The following is a 25,097-nucleotide window of genomic DNA, read 5'->3' as shown; positions in this document are numbered from 1 at the left end:
AAAGCTAAAGTGCGAAGTCCATGGCCACTGCTCTTGTCATAACTCTCAGGCATAGTTGTGAGGCCATGGGCCCTGAGCTGAGATCTCACACTGCCTGCTCAGGAAGAGGGCATGGAGCTCTGACTTCCCAGCTGTCAGTGAGGGCCACTCACAAGTGAATGACACTCAGCCAGTCCAGTTAAGTGGGAGTACTGCCACCACCATTCCTGTGGGCAGGAAGGGCCCTAGTATCTTTATAGCTGGGGGCCGGAATGGGATTCATCCTGTAGCACACTGGAGAGTCTCCAGCAGCCCCAAGATCTAAGTAGTGGATCCTGGCTTGGCCTTCCAACTCTCCCACGGCTTGTCAGCACCTCCACCGCAGGTGGGTGGGGGTGAAACTCAAGTCACTGGCAGCATTGCTCATCTGGAGCGCCAGTGAAAGAGATGGCGAAACCCAGAGGTGAGGCTCAGGGTAAAGTATTTTTGGATTCCATTTATCCCTCTTATCTCTAACTCCATTCCTGAAAATAAATGACATGGATACAAAATAGGACTCACAGAAAACAATAAAAGGAATGATGAATTTCGTTAAAAAGAAAAAAAAAGAAAAAAAAGAGGGAAGACTTTTTTTTGGTTTTGCCCACCAACTTTTGCTCTGTCCGTGATCTCATCTCCAAAGACCTGAGGTTTTTTTTTTAATAGCTCATAATTACTTAATCATTCCAGCTCTGCTGTTTGTTCTCAGCTTTAAGTACCAGATAAACACTTATTAAGGAGATAGCCTAAATTCATGGAAAAACCAAAACAATTTGAGAATTTAATAGTGATTCCCGTCTTACAATTAAAATAACATGAAAGAAGGAAAAAGGTGTTGAAATAGTAGAAAATAGCTTCCTTCCCGAGGTCTGTTTAGAAAATTAGACTTAAAAATTTCCATTTCAATCTGAGTTTTAGTTTTACACTCTCAACCAATGTGCTCCCCATGCCAGTAGTTCTCAACCAACGTGCCTTGCACCCTGACCAATGTTGCTGGCCACAGATCAGAGTGGAAACTATATTTCTGCTGTGGCCAAGATGCTGGTGGGCCCCGTGTTTCAGACCCAACAGGAATGGCTGAGCTGAGAGCATCCTCAGGGTAGGGGTAGGCCAGGAAGGAGAGACAGCAGGGAGCAAGGGAAAATTCAATGTGAATTAAGAAGTTAAGAAGTCCAGTGTGATGTCACTTGGCACTTAAAAAGATGGTATGTCTATAGAAATGTGGAGAACTGTCAGGCAGGAATGGCCAAGCCAACAGGGCTCATGACTATGAAGACAATCTGATTCTCTAAAGTATGCCATGCAAAAGTCTAAAATCAGAGCAAGACATTAAGATTGAGAGCTACCTCTCTAGCCTTTTACTAAAAGCAAATGTGAACATGAGGAGAAAATTATGAGAAGAGATTGTAAACCCTGCAACATCTTAAAGTTGGAATATGATTCTGAGATTTTAGCTAAAAAGCCACTGAATATAAAAGAAAAATACAAAGATGAAAAAAACAGCAACAAAAAAGACATGATATAAAATAAAAACCAAAAAACATTTTTTAAAAAAAAGACAAAGAAGGAAGAAAGAGGCTTTTGAATTAAAAATAAAGAATGAACAGGGATGCCTGAGTAGCTCAGCGGTTGAATGTCTGTCTTTGGCTCAGGGTGTGATCCCAGGGTTCTGGGATCGAGCCCTGCATCGGGTTCCCTGCAGGGAGTCTGCTTCTCCCTCTGCCTATGTCTCTGCCTCTCTTTCTGTCTCTCATGAATAAATTTAAAAAATCTTAAAAAAAAAAAAAAAAAAAAGAATGAACAAACAAAAAATCCCCTATTGCAATCCCCTTGGTACATACCTTGTAGTGAGGCCTGTAAGTCTTTCATGTTTTGGTCTAAAAGCTGTGAAGGAAGGAATCCTGAGCCGGCCTGGGGCCTGGGGTCTGGCTCTCCTGGGGCCACAGCGGGCACTGGCTCCTTCAGTCGGCCGTCTCCAAACACAGCAGCCCATTCCTTGCTGAACTCACCCTCGTCCAGGGAGGAAGCATTGAAGATCTCACTCAACAGCAGCAGGTCATCTTTGTCAGCACCTTCAGGTTCTGAGGTCCCTGCCATTGGGCCCAGGCAGGCTGGTCAAAGTAAGAAAGCACAAAACACATCACCACCCAGGTCCCAAGCCCTTGGGAGTGAATGCATTGGGGGCTGGGATGGGACAGACTGGGTGATAGCTAGATTTAAGAAAAAGCTTATCAACTTTAAATTATTCTCATTATAGCCTATCTTAAGAAATTTCAGAGTTTAATTTCTAGTCCCATCGTCCCTCATCTGTGTTCCTCCAAAGCAAATTCCATTTCTGAGCATCATTAGAATTTTACTGAAACAGTAAAATTCTAGGGTTTTGTTTTTTTCTTAATATAAAAACAAATTTACCACCAAAACATTTCTCAGACAGGAAACAAAGGCAGGATTGAAGACAATGTGGGATATTTTAGTTCCTTGTTTGTATAGCTTCCTGAATCTTCTCACACAAGCCCTAAATCCACAGCCAACACACCATGTGGGAGCCTGCACCATCATCCAGGATGGGGAGAGGACCCTTGCCACACACTGGGCCAAAGTGGAAGATGGTAGGACATCCAACGACTGGCCAAGGAAAGCCTCTTGCTTCCTTTCTCTTTTGCTGCAACCGACTGCAACCCAACCGCAAGTCCTTGCCAAAGCAAAGGAAAGGTGGGTCTGGTTTGCCTGAGGGCAGCAGTGAAAGAATGACTAGAAAACAGGGCAAATAACTGAACCACCCAAAGAAGGCCAGAGACACTGCCCAGGAGGACTGGAACGTACAGAAGACCAGAGGGGAAGTCCCGAGACTATTCTTAACTTGCTGTGTGACTATAGCCAGACCCTTCGCTCTTCTGGGCCTCTGTTTTTACACGTGTAAAATAATATTAATAACAGCCACCTCAACACACTGTTAGAAGACCCAAAGAAATACACCTTTAAATCTCATTGCTTATCCACAAGAAGAAGTCCATTCTTACAATACGGACACTGACAAATACTGAACAGGGAATATAAGTAGAACGGGGACATCACTAACCAGAAAAACTGTAAGTCTTTTCACTGGGTTTTCTACATATTTTGAACACCAAGGACTGCTGGTCCTATTAACTGTGGTTTTGGGGTGGTATCTAATGGCCACATGGAAACTGCATACATGGCCGTAAGTTATGAAGAGAAGGAATAATCATGATTTATATTTTCTCTGAGCTATACTACAATTCTGATACTGTCATCTTAAGTGAGATTAACAGGTTTTCCTCAACTATGTGAGATAATTAGTTAAGTGAAGGCTTTTTTTTTTTTTTTTGGTAAACAAATCAAGCTTATCTGTTGGCTTTACTAGATTTTTTTAAATTTTTTTTTTAATTTTTATTTATTTATGATAGTCACAGAGAGAGAGAGAGAGAGGCAGAGACACAGGCAGAGGGAGAAGCAGGCTCCATGCACCGGGAGCCCGACGTGGGATTTGATCCCGGGTCTCCAGGATCGCGCCCTGGGCCAAAGGCAGGCGCCAAACCACTGCGCCACGCAGGGATCCCGGCTTTACTAGATTTATTTTCAACCACACTTTATATAATGGTGTTCTGATTGAGAGGAATTTTTGATGTGTGGGGCAGACTGGCTACACATCCAGGAAGGGAGGAGTTCAGTCACTCCCATATCTCTATGGTTTAAAAAGAGCAGCAAAATTCACTTCAATTGGATAACTATCTCGTTTAAGTATTCTTATTGTCTGTGTGATCACAGAAACATGCACTGAGATGTATCCTGTCAGGTGGGGTGGTGAGAAGACAAGGGAAATGGCATTTTAGTAAACAGGCTTGTAAGATAGTTATGCAGGAGGGGGGTGGGCAGCCTGGATCCACCTTGGCCTGTGTGTGGTATTAGGCCAGGTAGGTACGTAGGCCATATGTGTCAGTGCAGGCAGGAAGCTTGGCTGTGTCCCTCAACACACGGCTGGCTGTGCACCCTCCTTTCTTCCCTCTCTCAGTCTCTCCTGGTGTGTCACTCCCTTTGCACACATTAACTTCACAAGTCTTTGTACTTTCTACTTTAGTTGGGACTAGAACACCCAAACTTTTTCTCGTGGTTTACTTTCTGGCCTGACTGAAACCAGATGATTGCTGAACCAAACCTGTTTTTTTGGAACCAGTTCAAATCAAAGACTAGACTCTAGAGGAAGGGATGACTTTTGATGAGCACTGGAAATTACGTGTTCTTCCCGAAGTCACTTTACAGCCTTCTGCTAAGTCAAACCCTGAGGGAGGCTTCCTGCATTCATTGAAATATCAATCCAGGGACAATCGTGACTAATAAGACCAACAATAACTAATAAACTTTGAGCTTTCCAAAAACAACCAAAACCGCAAAAGCTCTATCTTTGTTTTTACTGTTTAGGTTTGTGTGCAAGGCTATTGAATGGACTTCTGTAGGTTTTGTTAATTTAGCATCCCATTCCTCCTCCTCTTCAGTTTTCCCATTTGGGAAATACCTTCTCCACGGGATCCTGGTGAGAAATCATGTAGGGTGCCTCCTCACCCCTCATCGAGGCTGACCAGAGTCCTTCATTTCTCAGGCCATGGAGACTGGCTCTGGGGTGGGCACATGCCAGAGGCTTCCCTGAGTTTGGTATATAAAAGGGGGAGGGAGGAGGCCTCTCTTTCAAATTCCAAATTCTAAAGATGCAGTTTTGAGGCTCCCAGGGATGACAGGGCCAAACAGAGGGTGAAGCAGCACCAAAAGTTGGAAAGAGGGACGTCTGGGTGGCCCAGCAAGGGACACCTGGGTGGCTCAGTGGTTGAGCTTCTGCCTTTGGCTCAGGCATGATCCTGGGGTCTGGGACTGAGTCCTGCATGGGGTTCCCCACAGGGAGCCTGCTTCTCCCTCTGGCTATGTCTCTCTGTCTCTCATGAATAAATAAATTAATTAATCTTAAAAAAAAAAAAAAAGAGCTGGAAAGAGAACTCTGGCAACACTGTCTAAACCCTGGATCCAACCTCGCTCAAAGCCAGTCCATCACTGTATGTCCCCAGTTACATGGACTAATTCCCAATATGATCTTTTCTTCTTAATTTTATTTATTTTTTATTTTTTTTCTTCTTAATTTTAAAGCTAAGCTACTTAGTGAAGGTTTTCTATTACTTCTAACTAAAAGATTCCCTACTAATATTGTATTCTGTCAAACTCAACTTTACTGACAGCAATGAGAAAAGGACCTTTGGTGATGATGATATAGTCGAGAGCTCATTCCGAATAGAGACTTAGTCAGTGACCTATCACTGAATTTGACCTCTTAGGGTCCTGGTTATTGAACTGTTAAAGTGGGCTGCATAGGGGACATTTTCTGTAAGAGAACTTATTACTTCACTGGAAGCAGTGAAGCTGGCACTGACTTGAACCAGAAGACCGGGAAACCCAATTATTGCCCTCATAATTATGATGCTTGAAATTATTATACATAACTTGTAAGAAAAACTTAATTACAAGTAGAAAAGGACAGGTTTAGTTCTGTAACCAGGCATGTCAAGACTTGAAAAACAACACTAGTCTGTTGGCTCTTAAGAATCAAACTAACATCTTTTCTGGAAATAATTCAACTCAACTATGAGAAAATGGAGATATACACACAGAGAATAAGGTCTTTGAGAGCAGCCCTGATAAGGGCTGCTCAAGTGGAATCAGGCCTTCTACCCAGGTAGCCAAACAAATATTGCTCCTGTGTTATGGTACCCTATATGCTTTTGTCTGCAAGAGTGAACCAAGATTCTGATCTCTCAGGTGCCAAGCCCACAGATCTTGTAGGCTCCTGAGTCTCCATGCTCACTCTTACATCCAGATGTGACTCTAACAATAGAGGTTAAAAGATGCAAACACCAGTTCTCACCTTTCGGTCTTCAGTTCTATGACCCTGACCCTTCACACATTCCTTCCTTCTTTTTGACATCAGCCCATGGTACATTCTCCCCTTCTGCTGGGAGACTGCTCCGCCCCCACTGAAATTCAGCTCCAGCATCTCTAGTCTTTCTCCCTCTCTCCAAGGCTTCCTGTCTTGATCTCAAAAGATGTGTGCATATCCCAACAACAGCCAATCTTGTAATTCCTGTCTCTCCATCCCACCCCCCAACGGTGCTGCTCTGGTTTCTTCTCCCTTCCACAGCCACATACTTTGTCAACCACTCTTGTTCCAGCTGCCTGTCCTCAAGTTCCTGCCCACACTGAAATGGCTCTTCTGAAGGTTACCAGTAAGATCCTCATGGCTAATTCCAATCCCCCTTTCTCTGACCTCAACCCCTGTGACACTTTGCCCTGTTGCCCACTCTGGAAATGCTGTCATCTGTTGGGGCTCTCCATGAGATGGCTCTTTTGGATATCCTTCCATCTCCTTAGCAGTACTGTCCCTGCTGCCCCTTCCTAGTCTAGTTACCATAAAATTTCCTCTGAAGCCGTATCTCCCTTTCCTACATTATCTACAGAACATCTTATCTATTCTCATGGTTCCAGTTTCACCTGGGAAGATTCTCAAATCTCCATCTCCAAATCCATGTTTTCTTGAACTCTGATGACAAACTCCTGACTTGAGGGTCCTCTGGGTTTTTCTCATCAGCAAGCCTGCTGGCACTCCATAAAAGGCACCCTCTCGCTGTATACCTTTGCTCAGTTCAGCTGTGAGATTATGACCCTCTTACTCGAAAACCTTCAGGGGCTCCCTCTGATGCCTGAGGAAAACAACACTCCTTACAGTGGTATTCAGGACCTCTGCAGTCCAGCTCTACTGCAGCCCTTCTAGCAACTCCTTCGGGGAGGCCTATGGCTCGGCAAAACTCCTCCACATTTGCCACTTCTCAATTGTGCTTTCCTGCCTTCCTGTCTGGGAACCTGCTGTTTTCTCCCAGTGAGATGCCTAGAGAGAAGAATCATACTTAACTGAAAGGGATCTTAGAGATTATCCCCTGTAACTCACTTCACATATGAGGAAAAAGACACCCAGGCTAGATGACCTGCCCAAGGTCATATAATTTATTAGTTATAGATTATCTGGCTGGGAACCCTAGCTCATAAGTCAATGTTTTCTCAGTGCAGTATACTGCCTTTACCTCAGAGCCTGATAAAGATGTCATATATAAATGAATATTCAAGCTTTTTGTAAAGTTTTGAGGGTTTCTAAGGTTAGATGGCTCCATTGGCAGCCAAGCAAAGCTCCTGGCTGCAGGCAGTACGGCAGAATGGATGAGAGGGAGACCCACTCAGCATGTTTGCCTTACACTGCACAAGGGCTCATAAATAAAAATCCTATGCTCCTGGGAAAATATCCCCCAGGAAAACTGATTCTGAGCCAATGTGCTCTGATTCTGACCCAGTGAGTTTTCAGAGTGAAAACTGACATACAGAGGAAGCTCTCTTGGGTTGAGACAGAGGGCGGGTGACAGAAAGTAAATGTGGGAAACTGGTGACAGCCCACTCAGGTTATATTTTTGAAATCATACTGAGTTTCATGACCTCAGCATGAATTAGGAACCCAGAAGATGGAAACAGCTACAGAGACCAAAAATGAGAGCACAGAAAAACAACGAGATAAATGTCACATAAGTTACCTTCATCTGTGTGTGAAACAGGAAGGCTCTGTTTCTCTGGTTTTCTCCCTGGTCCCCACTCTCAGCATTATGACTAATGTAAAGGCTGCACACTTGCAGTACACATGAAAAACCCCAACAACCAACACAGTCCTCACATCACCCAACAGAGAGTATGGGGGAGAAAGACGGGGTGGGAAACCACCGTACAAAAATGTCTAACGAGCAAAGTATTCTTCCTTATAAAAGGCTCTGGTAACAAATTGTACTTGTTTGGAATCCAAGAATACTACTTCTGAAAACTCCCTTTTAGTGAAAAAAGACAGCTAATAATAATAACAGATGGGGGAAAATCCATCTCCACCCACTCTCTGGGATATACACATACACACACACACACACACACACACACACACACACAAACACACCCCAAAAAAGAAAACAAAAACCCCAACAGTGCTAGACCTTGAGTAGGCATTCAAAAAATATTTCTTGATGATCCCCAGCTCTGGTCTTCCATTTTAGCATTAGATCCTAATATGTGATCTAACTGAAAGACTTGACATCTGAGGCAGGAGTAAATCTCTACAGAACGCTACCGACTACATGGTGATCCAGTAAGAACAGTGGAGTGTTTGGTTTTAAAAGTGCACCATTATTTTATGAAAGGGCCAAAGCCAGCATTTCATCCTAGGATGCTGAGGGAGACAGGGCAAAGGGAAAGTTGATGAGAAAAGATTATGAGCTTGTTTTTGCCACACTTCATGTGAGGAAGCAAATCAGATCCCTAGTTAGCTCTCTATGGAGAACAGGAAAAGATAGTTCTGAACATCTTGGGAGAAACCAGGCCTGGGGACATAAACCTGTGTTATTGCTAAGGGCTAGAGACTGCACCCAGACCTAAGTGAGCTACTGAATGAGCTTCTGTGTTGTTCTGACAGTTGGCCAGAATTTAGAATCACAAGTCTGAAAGTAGTAACCAAGGAAATGACAGAAGCCAAAATATTTTAACTGTAATGTGTACAATTAAAATTCTTAAAAACTTCAGTTAATCTTGTCCTAGAGAAGGATGTTTTGGATAAATCCAAGTAATCAGATTTAGGTGGGCTAAATTCATCTAACTTTGTTCAATTACCTATCTGCTAGATATTTTTCTCAGCCCAACTTTGAAGAACACAAAAACTTCTACATGTTACACCTAACTCATAAATTGAGGTTGGGATTATCACATGGGGTCACAAGGTGACTTCAGGGCCACTTTCAAGTTATTGTAAAATGTCACTCAGTTTCTTTTTTACTTAAAAATTTTTATAAACTGGCCAAATATTGTATTGGTTTTCTATTTATATTATCTATTTAGTAGGAGAAAATACATTTCATTATGACACTGAATCAGAGTGATTTTCTGGGCCATGGTTCCTGGAGAATTACCTCCTTGTTATTGTCACAAGCAATCTGCTTTTTGATAACATGGTGCCACAGCTTGGCCATTACTTGTCTAACAGAATTCCCACTGGGAGTGAACTGGCCCCCAAGCAGCAGGGTGCTAGAGCTTATAGCTCCCAAGTCTTATAAAGGCAGCCATCCCTGGATTAAGCTCTTTTTATTTCTTGATTGTTTAATGTCTTGCCTATTATAATCAGCAATTTAATTCAGGATTTGGGCCTGCTGGCAGTTTTCTGAAGGGTACACATTTTGAAGTCAACTAATTATCGTGTGCTCTTTTCTTCAGTCACCACAAGTTCTGAGCACCGACAGAGTATTTCTATACTTCTGGTCATGTTAATCTTTAAGCTGATTCTGCCCTAGGGGTTGCCAATGCAGAAGAGTCAGATAGGGACAAAGTATGGCTTGTGTCTCAAGAAGGGCTTTATGGGTTGACAGTGATAAAGGGAAAGGAGAGATTAGGTGACATGGCATTTAACTGAGACAATGTGTAAATCAACTGTTCTGCCTGAAAACAAGTCCACATTTTGGAGAATACATTCACCTCTCTATTGTTATAATTACGTGAGTGCTCAAGAAAAGGGTATGAACCTCTATTCCACGAAACAAGGACTGTTAACTATAAACCAAGGAGATACACAAGTTGTTTTCAATAAGTGGAAAGATATCAATCTTATTCCAGTGTATCCATGGCACATGTTATGGAGGAAGCTTATGAAAGCAAGCCTGTATCACAGACAGTAGCGTTTCTGATTTAATTCTGCAAAGAAATGCATGGTTACTGGGTTAGTTTTTGTTGTACTATATTACTACCCAAGTTGAAAAAGTCAAAATCCAAAAGCGAGAACCCTTTTTTGGTAAGAAAAGGAAAACATAAGAATATAGACTCATATTTGTGTGTATGTAAATAAATGCCAAGAGGATAGAATGGGGATGGGAATATTGGAATAGAGAGGAGTGGGGAGCAGAAATGGGAGTCAGAGTTTTCTGCTGCCTACATTTGTATTATCATTATCATGTACCAATGTGAATATATCTATTCAAAAATTATGTTTATTAAAATAATGAAATTAAATAGGAGATAATAAAAGCAAAGAACAAATTACATAAACAAGAGGTGGGCAACAGGAGAAATAACAATCTTTCTATCAAAACAAGCTGAAACATATGTATAAAGAAACTGTTAAGTGTGAAGATTTGCTAAAACTAGGTTGTGGGCCCCTACTGCATGTTATATTATTGTCTGTAGCCCACCTCTGCAAGACTGAAATATTTCCCCCTCCAAAAAAAAAATGTGTAAGAAAAATCTTTTATTTCATCAAAGTAATCTATCCTTATGCCAAAGTGGAAACTTTTTATGAAAATGGAGGCCATGTAGTGGCTGTCTGTTTTAACTCTTTGCTTTTTACTTTTGTAACCTGATGTGATTTCAATATTTACAAATAAGTAGCCATTCTGATAAAAAGACACAGGGATATTCATGAGATATTGCACAGTGTATTGCCTGGAATAAGAAATTTGTAAGGAAATCAGGTTTCTTTCTTCAAGTTTATACTCCTAAGCCCTCGAAACCTAATGCAGCAGTTCTATTCCCTTTCCAATTTTGAAAATAAACTTTAACCAATGCTTTCTGTTTCCCAGAATTTCTTCCTCTCACACTCTGGGGATCAAACTGAGTAGAGAAAATTGTCTACCCTAGTTAACTGGAGCCTTCAGGATGATCTTGCTCCATTTCCATCCAGTCCTGTGAGAAACCTGTAAAACCAGGGTGGACAGTGTGCCAGCCATCTAGGACAAAGGGTGCCCTAGAGTTTGTCTCAGAATCTCAGGGGTACTTTGGATTTATGATAAATCATCAGAAGCAAACCCGTGGTAGGATGGAAACCAAGGGCTCTACCAGGCTGAACACATTCCATTTCCTGGGTTCACTTAAGACTATACCTGTCTCATCCCGCTCCATGCCCCTGGATTCTCTCGTGGGGGATTATTTATGAAATGATTTCTGTTGAACTTGGGTGGGGGCCTACCCACGCAAACTCTTCTTCTGTTTAACCGAGGTTCACTGGAGATGCAGCACAGTCTACCACTAGGACAACATTTCTAGTGTCACTTTTTCAACTACTTCCCATCTGAGAGAGAGGGCATGAGAGACCCTCTATATACATGGTCTCCGATTCTGACAACAACCCAGCAAGACTGCTGCAGTTAGTTCCATTTTACAAATTAGAACCACTGAAGCTGAAGGAATTCAAGCATTAAGCAAATTACCTAAGGCCATACAGAGTTTATAGAACTGATACTCAAGTCCAGGTCTGTTTCTGAAAGCCATGTTTTTTTCTACTATAGCATATCACTTTTGATGTAATAACTTTTAGCTTTAGTGTAAGTTTGACCATTATGTAATTAAATTAAGGATGACAATTCCATATATACTAATTTGTGCTTGGGCATATTTAAAGTAATTTATAAAGACAAATGACAGTCACCTATTGGGAATGCAAAGCTTGAGAATGCAAAGCTATTCAAAAGATAAACATTGTATCTTCCTGCACATAAAAACAGATTTAAAAATTAAATTATAACCCCAAAGAAATGTATAAATCTTACCACCTTCCTCAGGTTTCATGTCTAATAGTTCATCTATAGGTCCATTTGAGGAGGGAAAAGAAAACAAAATTATGAGTCAGTTTCACTGTGTAAGGAGTTTGTCAAATTTATTAAAAATTAAGTCATTTTCCTTAATCTAGATTACCTGAGCATGCATTATGTGTAGAGCTTTTGTCTAAGGCAGATAAAACGCTTTTTCCATCTTCAGCTGTAAAAATAATACATGCATTTGGTTATCACAAATTCAGAATGGTGCATGTGTTCAGATTCTATTGCAGCGTAAGGTAAACACATAGTTCATCATGCAGAAGCAGGGGCCCTGAGATTACATTCTCCTCAAGCTGTTGGCTCTCAATGAATTCTAAGTTAACACCTCAAATCTTGGCTTTGTTTGGTAGTAAACCATGAGACAGTGACCTTAAAATTCTCTTTTCAAGCACAAACATGTGGCTTAAGTGATTGACTATTGATGGTACTATGAACCTTAGCCATTTGGGGCCTGGCTAAAATAAAAAAGGCAAATCACCAAGTGAAAGAAGTCAGTCTGTAAATGCTACATGCAACATAATTCCCACTATACAGAATTTTGGAAAAGGCAAAACTATGGAAATTGGAAAAAGATTAGCCGTTGCCAAGTGTTTGGGGGATGGAAAAGATGAACAAGGAGTAGTCACAGGGGAGTTGGACAGTGAAGCTATTCTATATAATACTCTAAAGGTAAATGCATGTCTTTATACATTTATCAAAACCTATAAAATGTACAACACCAAGAGTGAACCCTAATGTAAACCATGAGTGATAATGATGTGTCAGTCAGTATTGGTTCATTGACTATAACAAACGTACTACCCTGGTAGGGGATGCTGATAATGCATATGTGGGGACAGGGGGTAGGTATATGGAAATCTTTGTACTCTGCCCAATTTTCTGTAAACTAAAAACTGCTCTAAATAACAAAGTGTGTGTCTGTGTATATGTGTGTATACAACACAATACAACAGCCTTAAAACTTGGTTTGCTCAGGACACCTGGGTCGGTTAAGCACCTGTCTTTGACTTAGGTCATGATCTTGGGGTCCTAGGATCTATCCCTGTGTTAGGCTCTCTGTCCAGCATGGAGCCTGCTTCTCCCTCTCCCTCAGACCCTTCCTTTGCTCATGCTTGTGCTCTCTTTCTATCTCACTCTCAAATAAAAACAAAACAAAAACCCTTGGGTTTGCTCTTGTGTACATTAGACTTTCTGCAGGTCACAAAAGAAAAGACAGATGATACTTCATTATGGTAGATTCTATTTTACGTATATATAATACAAGGTGATCAACATTTATAATCTCAAAATATTATGCAAATACCACAAAGAGGTGAACACACCACATAAAGAAAGAAAACTGGATTCTTCTGTATTATATTGTATAAATACATGACTTCTATTGATATGTAACTTGAAAACAAGTATAATAAACTAGAATTTATATTTTCCCTCAGAACTATAATATTTCTAGATTCCCACAACATAATTCATGCTGTCGACACCCCAAAGATACTAAGGCTGGAGGTGTGGAGCAACACCCTCAGAGAGCTCTTATGTGGCCACCAACATCAGGCTGCCTGCTTCTCTGTCTTCTTCTGCCACTTGCTCCCTCTCTCATACTCTAGAACATTCTCATAATCTAGAACTTCTGACCTTCTCCTGGTCCTCCATGGCTTATAGTCTTTGCTCAGGCTGTTTCTTTTACTTTGATACCTCTTGCAACAGCACATGACTTAGCTAGGTCTGTGATCCCCTTAAACAGGTGAGCTATCCCTATTGTACATGCCCAGAACTGTTGCAGCTCTTACCAAAGTTGGAGTTGCCCAATTACATGTGCAAATTATTAGATTACCACCTGATTCCCCTTTTGACTGTGAGCCCCATCATGGGAAGGGTCTCAATATGTCTGGTGTATTACTGTGTGCCCAGAGCCTAGTGCTGTGCCTGCCACACAGGCAGCACTCAATAAATATCTGTTGAATAGGCATGCCTGGGTGGCTAGGTTGGATAGGTGTCTGACTTTTGGTTTTTACTCAGGTCATGATCTCGGGGCTGTGACACTGAGTTCCACATTGGCTCTGTGGTCAGCACAGACTCTGCCTGAGATTCTCTAGCTCCACTTGCCCCTCCCCCCTGCTCATGTGTACTCTCTCTCTAAAATAAAGTTTTAAAATAAATATCTGTTGAATAAATGAATAAATATGTAAATGAAGGTATACATGCGTGAAAGGATAACATGAAGCCAAGTCAGAGAGACAGATAGGTGAGAGGTTTTTGTTTTCTTTTGAAAGGCAGATGAGAGAAAAGCAAATAGAGCAGTAAAGTGGAAGGAGAATAAAACAGGTGAAGCAAATGGTTGGAAAGATAGGAGGAAATACAGAAGGAAGGCACAAGGTGGAAGAAAAGAGCCAAAGGGAAAGGAAGTCCCAGGGTCTGCTTGGCCTCCTCCTATATCCTGGAACGGCTGCCATAACAAAAGGCAGAGTGAGGTAGAGGCAGATATGCCCCCCACAGAGATCCAGGCTGGAACAGAGGGTTGGGGTAATTTCAGTTCTCTCCAAATCACCTGTAAAGCTTTCCCTTGCATCCCTGAGGATTTAAGTCCTAGTGAAAAGCTCAGGATTACATCACCTTAGTCCCACCACATTTTACTGTACTCTCCACTCCATTACGAGAAGAACCACTGAAAGAACTGGCAGTAATGGCAGGAGACCAGAATAGCTGACAAACCTTTCACAGCGAATTGCATCATCTACTAATGCTCTGATCACTTTTCCAACCATCTGAGGGTCTGTACACCCAAGGGAGCTGGTGTTACTCATTACCAGAGCAGACCCAGGAATCACCTGGAAGAGCCATGCCTGAGCTCTGCTCTCTCCATCTGTTCCCAACAAAGACCAACGCCCACCCCACAACACAGTGAAAACCAATTCACCTAATCTGATCATGTAATCTTATTAAAGCTATCTTTACAGCCCAAATGGCAGTTAGAACTAGTAATGGCAATAGCAGAAATGTTATCATCTGTTGTAAAAGAAATAGCTCTCTGTTAATTCTCCATTTTGGATGCTCCTCTGACAGGCTGCTGCTGAAGTGACTAATGGTGCTATTTTCTGGTTCACAATATAAAACCTCTCCCAATAATGCTATATGGTCGGCAACAGTGAAAATTTAAAACTGAAATGCTAAGGAGCAAATTAATATAGAATTTTCTCAATTGGAAAAGAAAAAAGGTCTAGGAGGAGTCTGCCAAAAAAGAAAATGAATTGGTTGCTGAGCAGTACTTCAGAAGCAATTCTAAATAAAAATCAAAACTTACTCTTAAAACTAGAAGATTCCTTGTGCTGGTTTTCATCCTCTAATGAAATTAACCTTAAAATTAAAAAGAAAAAAGTTTATTAACCTAGTTCTGAAAATTTTATATTTATGTACAGCCAGATTTTCTGTACAGTGTTACTGTACTTATACAGATGTGTGATGCACATATGAACATATAGCCATTTACACACTACTCATTTTTTTTTACGAAGAAACATATCTGCTGGCTTTTTCTTGTGTTAAGGCTGGTCAGTAGCATCTTAACAGCTGAATTTGGTTTCATCATAAGTCATATATTCTGTAAATATCTAGGTGGACAATTAGGTATAATTAGGATAGATACTTTACAGTTATTACTTTTATTTTTTATTTATTTTTTTAAATTTTTATTTATTTATGATAGTCACACAGAGAGAGAGAGAGGCAGAGACACAGGCAGAGGGAGAAGCAGGCTCCATGCACCGGGAGCCTGACGTGGGATTCGATCCCGGGTCTCCAGGATCGCGCCCTGGGCCAAAGGCAGGCGCTAAACCGCTGCGCCACCCAGGGTTCCCCAGTTATTACTTTTAAACATGTAGTTAAAAAACTGTTGGGCAAGCAGGTGTTTATTCTGATTCCTGCTACAATAGGAAAGGATACCCCAGGAGGTTAGCTAAATTACCTAAGGCTGAAAAGCAGGATCAGTCTCAAATCCAGAAGACTATTGCCTACTGAACTTTCACCACACATGTTTAAGATTATGGCAGAGATAGGTCACCACCCTGAGATGCAGCTGGTACCTCTGAACCTCCCTCAAAAGCATCTTTACCTCTATTTTTGAAAAGATTCTTGCTAAATTTCCATTTTGCATTTAAAATAGTTACTGGATTATACTTTTTGAGCCTTTAAAAATGAAGTACTAAAATACTGGAGAAATCTGAAATTAAGGAAAACTAATCAAGACAATCTCAGGTGGTTTCTTTCTGAGTAAAGGCTAATACTTTATTTAGATTGTAGAACTCATTTTAGGTCCTGCCTCTTACAACACCAGGGGCTGTGGGCAGTCCCTTAACTTCTTTTGAGCCTTACTGCCATCATTTAAACAATGAGGAGAGGCACCTGGTGGCTCAGTTGGTTCAGCGTCTGCCATTGGCTCTGGTCATGATCTCATGGTCCTGGGATCGAGCCCTGAGTCAGGTTCCCTGCTCAGTGGGGAATCTGCTTGTTCCTCTCTCTCTGCCCCTCCCCTCCTTGTGCTCGCTCTCTCACACTCTCTCTCAAATAAATCAATAAAGTATTAGAAAAAAAAAAAACAATGAGGAAACGCTGGCATCGATTACATGAAAGGTTGTTGTGAAAATGAGTAGAGATAACATATAATAAAGCACCTAACATTGCACTTAGTACATAGTAGGAGTTCACTATAGAGTACTAAAAGCATTACTTTTATTACCAGGAATAGGTTATACTGCTTCCCCCTAAAACAATCAGTTGTACTACATTCAGATCCTATTCTACAGTTGTTGCCAAAGTGAAGACAAGTGAAAACTTGTCTTTGTTCCTAGAAAGGAATTTTCTAGTATTTGCTTTAAAATGAAAAAGGCTTGGGGTGCCTGGGTGGCTCAATCAGTTAAGTATCTGACTCATGATTTCAGCTTAGGTCATGATCTCAGGGTTGTGAGACTGAGCCCACATTGGTCTCCATGATCAGTGGGGAGTCTGCTTGAGATTCTCTCCCTCTCCCTCTCCACCCCTCCCACCACTAAAAAATAAATTAAATATAAATTAATTCATTTATTAATGAAAAAGGCTAGTGCTGGCAGCAAATATTTCCTTGGGAAACTTTATAAACACAGTAAAAATATAAACTGGTTTTACCACACAATCATCATCTAAATTTTTATGTGTACACAAAGAATCCCAAAGGGAGGTAAGGTCAAGTTCAAGACTAACCCTGTTCCTGCAAGCCTTGATATCTCAGTAGGAAAGGATATAGATTCACACTGAAACCTCCTTGCTGAATGAGATTAAGACACATCATGCACCACATATGTTGAAAAATTAGTCTCAGTATGTAAAATGACTGGAGGCACCTTCTTATAAAGTGGCAAGAAATCGAGATGGAGCAGTCACTTCCTGCACTCAAAGCTGCCCTCTGCTTCACAGAGGAAACAAACAGAAGGTCTGAATAGCAGGAAACAAAATGTCAGAACCCAACATTTTTTGTATAACACCTTAGTACTATCATGTCTCTTATGAGGCAATTTTATAGGTTATCTCCTTCTATGAGAGAAAAGCCAGGGGTTTTCCTATCTGGGACAGGGTTTGGTAAATGATGGTAACAAAAGGACCAGATTGAGTCCAGCCCAAGAGAGCAGAATTTTGGGGCTGAGGCCACCAGACAGAGAGCCAATGAGCAGTAGAGACATGTGCCTTTTCTTATCTCAGTCAACTCTTCACAAGTTGCTCCTTCTAAGACCCAGAAATGGGTCTCTTATTAGGATGAGTCCTGGCCTAGCAGGAATATATGCAGGCAAACTTGGCTTTACTTTTAATACATCGACTCAGAGAAGTGAGGTAGTACAGTAACTGTCCTGTGTTTGAGACTCCCACAGACTTGGTCAGTGAGGTCTGTGCTGCCCTTGCCTGTGGAAATAAAGATTTTTGCCAAGAGAATTAGCCATGACTTACTGACTCGGCTCCTCCATGGTGGCCTCTGCACTTTCCTGCTGGGTGATCTTCTTCCTTTCTTCTTTCTCAATCAGTTTTTTCATAGGGTCTTGTAAGCTCTTGATCATGATAATGAAAAGGGGAAAAAGAAAAAGAAACAGAAAAAGATCAATAAAAAAACTCAGCTGCCTCTGGTCCAGAAACCAAATCTTGAATTCCAGGTTTAGGGAGGTTACCTTGAACCTATCAAGTAGACAGAAATGAAATTTTATATGTTCTCAGACCCATCTGAGAAATACTAGCCTATAAAGGAGAGTTCTTTTGCCACTAGATTTATGCTTTCCCCCTCGTGATAAGTTATTCAAAAGAAGGCCTTTTGGCTATTGCTAACTTTATTTTCCATCTTTAACATGCAGCAAAGATAAACATTCTGTTCTGCTTGCAGCCCACACACTGACAGAGTAGAAGCTTTTCTCCCCTAAAGATGAGACAATTTCATTTTATTTTTAATTTTGTTTGCGATTTTATGATCTAAAAACAGCTTCTGAAAAATAAGAGAAAACAAAACCTTTTTTTTTAAGAGGAAAAAAACCCCCACAAAATAGTAATTTAACATACTCTGACAAGTTAACTCCCACAAATGGACAGAGCAGGTGCATTCAAATCTTTGTAGATTAAAAATGAGTGGGAATCTTTTTACAGAACATAATTTCTTGGAATTATTATTCTCAAATTTTATTAAATATTTAAGGAAAGACTTTTTAGGTACAATGCCTAGAAACTGTACACCAGTGACAAAGCCTGAAAAGGCAAATATTTCCATAATAATTGAATAATGAGTTATAAAAAAAAGATCTCTACTTCTGGTCCTAATTAAACCACAAACCTACAAATTACACAACAAACATCTCAAGATACTTATCCTGCTTATAATCTTAGAACCTTTAAAATCTGTCCTTTGGGCCTTCCTGTCTCGTCCTCCCTCCCCTTCCCATCACCCACACACACAGAAGGTGGCAAGCATGTTTCCTACACCAACTCTGATAAATTGATGTTTAGCTGCAAGCTGAACAGAGATGGTTTAGAGACACTCTCCGCAAAGCAGAGCTGTGAAGGATGGTGGGTGCCTGCTCTGGATGCCTGGTGGACACTAGTATTATGCTCCTACCTGCCAGCTCTGTCTCACTTCCTATACAGAATAATCTCCCTATAACACCCAGGCAATCATGTTACCATTTTTCTCAAGAACTCATAGTAATTCCTTATTTCTTTCCACTTCTAGTCTAAACCTGCCTGATTTTAAAGATTTTCTAAAATGTGATCCTATCTTTCTCAGATTGCTTCCCACCGGCTTCCAAATGGGAGCTTTCCATTCACTTAGGCCTGTCTCCTCATCGCCTTCTGTGGGCTAACTGCTCCCTTTCTATCTTTGTTCATTCTACTTCTTTACCCAAAAAAGCTCTATTTGTCCACCCTCAAAAGTCTGACCAATCTTTGCAAAGCCCAGATCAATTACTGCTATTTTCCTTAAAGCTTCATTCACAAAGCACACCAAATTCAAGAAAGTTCTTCCATCTTCAAAGTGCATTTACAGTCTTACTCATAGTTGATTATATCTATTCTACACTATGTTTTGCTTAAAAAATATTTTTTATATTAGAAAAATAATAGAACCACATGTAGAATGCTTAGATAATTAAAAAGGAAAAACTATTCATAATTAGATTTCCCCCAATTACTTATTTATTTGTATATATTTCCTTTGTTTTTTCATATTCATACTACTTATATATAATTGGAATCATTGCAGATTGATGTCTTCTTAAGCAATTTAATATGTATAGGTATTTCATAATCAAAAACATTCATTAGAGAATATAAAAAGATGTTATATATCATAAACATTCAATATCAAATTAAAATTAAATATACAGTCATTCACCACTTTTCTAACATAAGGCCAAGGTTTTCTCATTGAATATATGTGCTATGATTGGAGTTCTGAAGCATTTACTTGCATAAAGGATATCCCTAAGGCATTGCCATCATTTGTAATGAGTATTTCTGGACATTTAGACCAGTACACTCAGTTAACAATTTTAGAGCATTTACCAAGAGCCAGGTGTTGCTTTGGGTGCTGGGGACACAATGGTGAACAAGACAAAATTACCAGTTAGTGATGGATCCAGGCAGGGCATTAACCTGGGGGATACAAAGTGATTGGGTGATTGGGTCACTACTTCAGTTACCAAGAACGTTTTCTCTGGGAAGTGACATTTCAGCTGTGAATCAGATGACATGCAGGAACCATCCATGTACAGCTCAGGGAGACGTGGAGGCCTGAGGACAAAGGAAGGCCTAAAGGAAGGCATAGCTTGGTTTGTTCGAGGAATAAAATGAATCCACTGGGATTGTACTGTAGTGGGCAAGAGCACAAGTTTTAAGAGATCAAGATACAGAGGTCAATAAGGGTCACACAGGAGAACATTCCTTTACCCACATTCATCAATATTTTAACACTGTGCCCCACTGGCTTCAACATATTCTTCTGCCCTTTATATCTCTCCAATGCATGACAACTAACTGGGATCCATGATTATAAGCTGGAGGGCGAAAAGTGATAAAGGGCAGTACTGGAACAAATAAGGCAACTGGAATATGGACTGTAGTCTAGGTGTTCTTTTTAAAAATCACATATCCCAGAGAGAGAGAGAGAGCGTTTATTTTGGAAATGTGCAATCACAAGGAGAAGTTTAACAGATGTCAAGGACTTATTCTTTTCAATAGATCTGCCAATCACAGCATTTTATTCATACACACATACACACACACATTACCAATACCCCCACACCCCAAAACCCTTCCAGCAGCTTTATTCCCCAAAGAGTGGTCCAACCCTGGCCAAAGTGAAGCCAGGAGGAGTATTTTCAGCCAAGGTTCTGATGGCTCCAAGAGGCACTTTTCAATTCTGTGACACTTGTTCAGGCCTCCTGGTTTGCTCAATTATCTTCTCATTGTATTTCCTTTTTCTCAATCAGCACTAGGCAGGGGCAAGACATGTCTGGTCTCAGCCGGCTGTGTCTAGCTGCCACAGCGCTTGCCTAAGCCCCTGAGATGCCCTTGACAGCTCCATGGTTATCATCCCTTCTGTCTCCAGCCCGACCTCCCCTCATAACCACACTGGAGCAGCTCACAGACAATCCCTTTGTAATGTAAACCACTCCTTCCTTCTTTTCAACCCCTTCCCTGTTGGGCCATTAGCAGAGACTCAATTGTTGGCTCCCTGTCACAGTTAAGTCACTATTGTGCTTCACCAACAGAATGGCTACAGTTCCAATTGCTACTTTATTATTAATAATTCCTGTTACAATTGCTCCTCTTTTCCTTTGGATGTTGCCATTCAAAAAAGGTGCTAAATATGTACTTGCTGGCTGATAAATTAATGTACCTAAGGTTAAACTGTAAAAATTAGAGCTCTTTAGCTAGGAAATTCAAAGGCTCAGGGGAGTAATAGGAAAAGGTTTATAAAAACACAAGCAAAATTAATACTGAGTACCTGGGCTTATTTATTAAATGTTAGAATTTCAAATTAAGGGGAACCTTGTGTGGAGAATCTACCATCAGCTTTGTTGAGATATAATTCTTGTACCATAGAATTCCCCCATCTAAAGTATACAATTCAATGGTTTTTAGTATAGTAAAGAGTTGTGCAACCATCACCACAGTCAATTTTAGGAAATTTCAAGTGGAATCTTTTGAAGCAAGGAAGAGTTTTAGATCAAACTAAGCTAAATACTCCTCTATACAGAAAGGGGAAAAAAATTCAAACACATATGGAAATTGTTCCTTTACAAAGATGGTAAACAATGTAGATAATAAAGAAACTTAGAGGAACTTTGAAACCTCACAGAGGATGAATCATGGCCCTTTGCCTCTCTCAATATTAGACTCCTGGGTGTGACTGGCAGATACAGGATATTCTACATAGTGAATCACTGCTTTCTCCAAAATTTGATAAAAAGGTCCAAGTCGGGACCATGGTGGAGGTGAATTCTTTATAGTATTTTAAAGTCCATAACTCAGCTGAAAACAATTAACCCTATAGAATCTGTAAAAGTCAGGGGTGACAGCATTTTCTGTGTGACATGAACACCTGCTCAGGCAACATGAATCTAAGAGGCCTGGCTGACTGCACAGATGAGGCAGCCATCAGATGATGGAAGCCACATTCACATCCATGTCCAGAAATGAAACGTCAAACCATTCTGTTTCTAAACTCCAACCCCACTAGGTCCCTCATTAAAATTGCTTATGAAAATCACTATGTATTAGCAGCAATACAGAATCATATAAGACTGAAAGGTTTTGTTCAGAGGAAAGAATGTTTTTAGACTAAGTAACCTTTCTCTGTTTAAGGCTGCACTGACATGCTAATAGTTTCCATCAATGCTTAAATGGTTTCAGGAAGCACACACACAATATATAAGATCAGCGTGACAGAGGAAATGCGCAGACTGAGCTTGCAAAAGTGTCTTAGAAAGGAAACAGCTTAATATAATAATGGGAGTTACTACTTCCTGTATTAGGAAAATAAAAGCAACAGCAACATTCATCTGAATGAAAGCAAAACTACTCAGCAAAACAAATTTCACAGACAAAAGGCTAGCAGCCAACACTAATATAATGACCTAAGTTTAAGTTTAGCCTTGACAATTGAGTAACCTTTTTTTCTAATCTTTAATTACGACATCTAATTTTCTTAGGCTACTTTCCATTAATTATACTGTATGTATATGAAGGTGCCAAATGGTTATCTATAAAAGGAAATAGAAATGCTGAAAATAGTGAGGCATGTTTAAAAGATGGTGAACTCAGTTGGGTGTGTATGTTTGTGTTTATATAATTGGTAGCACATGAGGAATAAAAAGCAGAGGCTGTCATGATGTGTATGAGACACACAATTCATGGACTTTTAGCACACATGGCCTCCCCACCCATGCAGTTATAAATCTATAAAGATACTATATAAGGAGCACTGTTAATCTAGGATCAGAAGGTACTCTTGAATTGTACTGTAGAACAAAAAGCTAATAAGATTAGAGAAAAATAAACACAATCATAAATAAGATATGTAATCTTGTTCTTTAAAATATGATGGGAAATTGTCACCAGGAAGGCATCACAGGGTCCTGGAAACAGATGCAGTACGAAAATAGATCAAGTAGTGCTGTGACATGGAAAAGGGTCTTCACCCCTTGGGGGCTTCTGCGCACTCATCACAACAGTGGAGTTAGTTAATGACAAGTATACCTTCTTTGGAATACTGAGGATTAATGGAGAAAATGCTTCTGCACAGTATCAAGTTCATAGTGAGCAATCAAAATGTGCTTTCTTATCAATAATTTTTAAAAGTCTAAAAAGGAATTAGATGCCTTAAGGGCTCACCTTGTGTTAGATACTGCACTCCATGTTTTACACATCTCACAAAACCCAGATAAACACTGTCTTCCTGGTTTTTTGATACAGAAAGAGAGACTCAGGTGAAATAACTTGCTTAAGGCCATTCAACCATGAAAAAATAGAAGCAATATTTGAATTCAGGTCTTCAAAATTCTACAACAGGTCAAGAAATACTATTGAATAGCTGAGCCAAGAACATTTACTTAACTCCTTCACATGAAGTGCCAAAGGAGATCAAGAAGACTTCATTCCAAATTCTAAAAGAAGGGAACTAGGTTCCTAGGTATCTGACTTATACAGATGATGTTTTTCAACTATGTGCAAACATTTCAAAGTACTACTTTTAATTCACAGGTTACCTTCTCCTGTCCCCCTTGCCTCACAGCCCAAAGTCCCACCTGGAAGAAATGACACAGGGTAGAATGGGAAAGGCGTGAGCATCCATGTTCCCAGAGCTATCACATACTGGGCATGTGGCCTTGGGCAGATGACTAGATCTTTCTAAACTTCAGTTTCTTCATTTGAAACATGGGGGGAAGAAAAAACAAGTAGACCCAACTTCTCAAGGTTACTTGAGGATAAAAATATATGCACTTTCTATATGTTAGTGCCGAAACTAACAGTACTATTAATTACGATATCCAGCCTTGGCACATTAGAGTCACGCATACAATGACAAATTCTCTGAGACGTTACTTCACCTCACGTTTAGCAAAGTTTCTGGCAATAAGTAACTGCCTATGCAATGATAATATTTTCCCTTTCCCCTTGAGGAAAAGTAAAGGAATGAGAAGCAGAGGATGGAGAGGAACCTTACCATTATGAGGAGAGCCTGAGCTACCAGCTGCCTGGAAGAACAAATGTCAGTGATCACAAGGGATGGACAAACGGATGATCGCCCACACTCTGGCTGGTCCACCTCAGACTTTAGTGGTGGCCATGATCAGCCCCTCATCTCCACCTCTCCCATGGACTTGGATGCATCTTAGTTTTTGCAATGATCTGGCCTGGAACAGCTTGGGGGAAAATCATTCTTCTAAAATGCTGTGTAAAGTAATGACACTGAGAGAAAACTTGAAAGTCTAAAAGGATATTCTGGATGCTTGCCATGAATAATTGCCATGTTGGGACTGGCAACTAAAATAGCATTGCAGAGATATTTACCCAATTTTCATAAAAACTATTATGGCTTTATTTTCAAAGCAAGTAACTACAGAGCGGTGCGGCTTGTCGGTAAATGTTCAAGTGATTAACTGAGAAATGTGGAGGTGGGTGGAAGAAGGCTGTTAGGCATACAAATTTGAGAAAAACAAAATTTAGAGAAGGATGTTTTTTTGAATTGTGAAAGCTAAAACATTTTGGTCTCCAGAACGATGTTCCATATAACAGTGCTAAGTCCTAGACCCCAGGAAAGAAAAGAGGGAACATTGGCACATCTGTTTCAATGGTTATTTTTGAACATGGCCAAAGTTAGGTTTTCAGATTCGGGTTTCCTTAGTTAAAATCCTGGCACAGGGCAAAAGCCAATTGCAAAGCCGAAGTGCATTTTTTAAGAATTAGCCCTGCTACGGGATGGGAAGCCTCCCTGCCTTTCTTGCTTGCAGGCCTGCCCTGCCCTTCCCTATCCCTGTGGGAATAACATGAGACCGGACCAGGGCCTTGCAGGGCTGAAGAACGGGTTTGGAAATGGAGCAGCCAGAGCATCTGTGGGAGTCAGGGAGGGAGTAGGTTATCCGGGGTGGGGTGTGAGACACCTATTCTGCTGCCAGTCATAGCCTTGCCTGTGAAACTCACCGTAAAACTAATCATCTAGGGTGAAAACAATAAGAGAGTCACTTAAACTAGGCTACAGAACCTGGCAACCTCAACAAAACTCTCTGTAGTGATTACTGCCAATGGCTGTCTTCTGGTTCCACTCTAGAATTCTTGATAAACCCATCCCTATTACTGGTGGGA

General features: G+C 40.6%; 1 protein-coding gene across 27 annotated transcripts in view; it reads right to left on the bottom strand.

Moving 5' to 3' along the window:
- Positions 1-25,097, bottom strand: part of ICA1 (islet cell autoantigen 1) — a 141,792-nt gene that overhangs the window by 10,670 nt on the left and 106,025 nt on the right. For 23 of the 27 annotated variants that reach the window (XM_072783997.1, XM_072784008.1, XM_072784000.1 and 20 more), the window contains 5 exons: positions 17,703-17,800; positions 15,034-15,086; positions 11,830-11,892; positions 11,685-11,717; positions 1,860-2,129 (listed from right to left, as the gene is read on the bottom strand). In XM_072783997.1, coding sequence (XP_072640098.1) covers positions 1,860-2,129; positions 11,685-11,717; positions 11,830-11,892; positions 15,034-15,086; positions 17,703-17,800 — 517 coding nt within the window. Of the gene's footprint in view, positions 1-1,859; positions 2,130-6,567; positions 6,777-6,864; positions 6,962-11,684; positions 11,718-11,829; positions 11,893-15,033; positions 15,087-17,125; positions 17,196-17,702; positions 17,801-25,097 lie in introns of those variants that run through there. The other 4 variants (XR_012010976.1, XM_072783995.1, XM_072784017.1 and 1 more) reach the window with 4 other exon arrangements.

Source organism: Canis lupus, chromosome 18 (genome assembly GCF_048164855.1).
Source record: "Canis lupus baileyi chromosome 18, mCanLup2.hap1, whole genome shotgun sequence".
Taxonomy (NCBI): Eukaryota; Metazoa; Chordata; class Mammalia; order Carnivora; family Canidae; genus Canis; species Canis lupus.
Note: the sequence above shows the minus strand (reverse complement) of the source record. Positions and strands in the feature narration are given on the sequence as shown.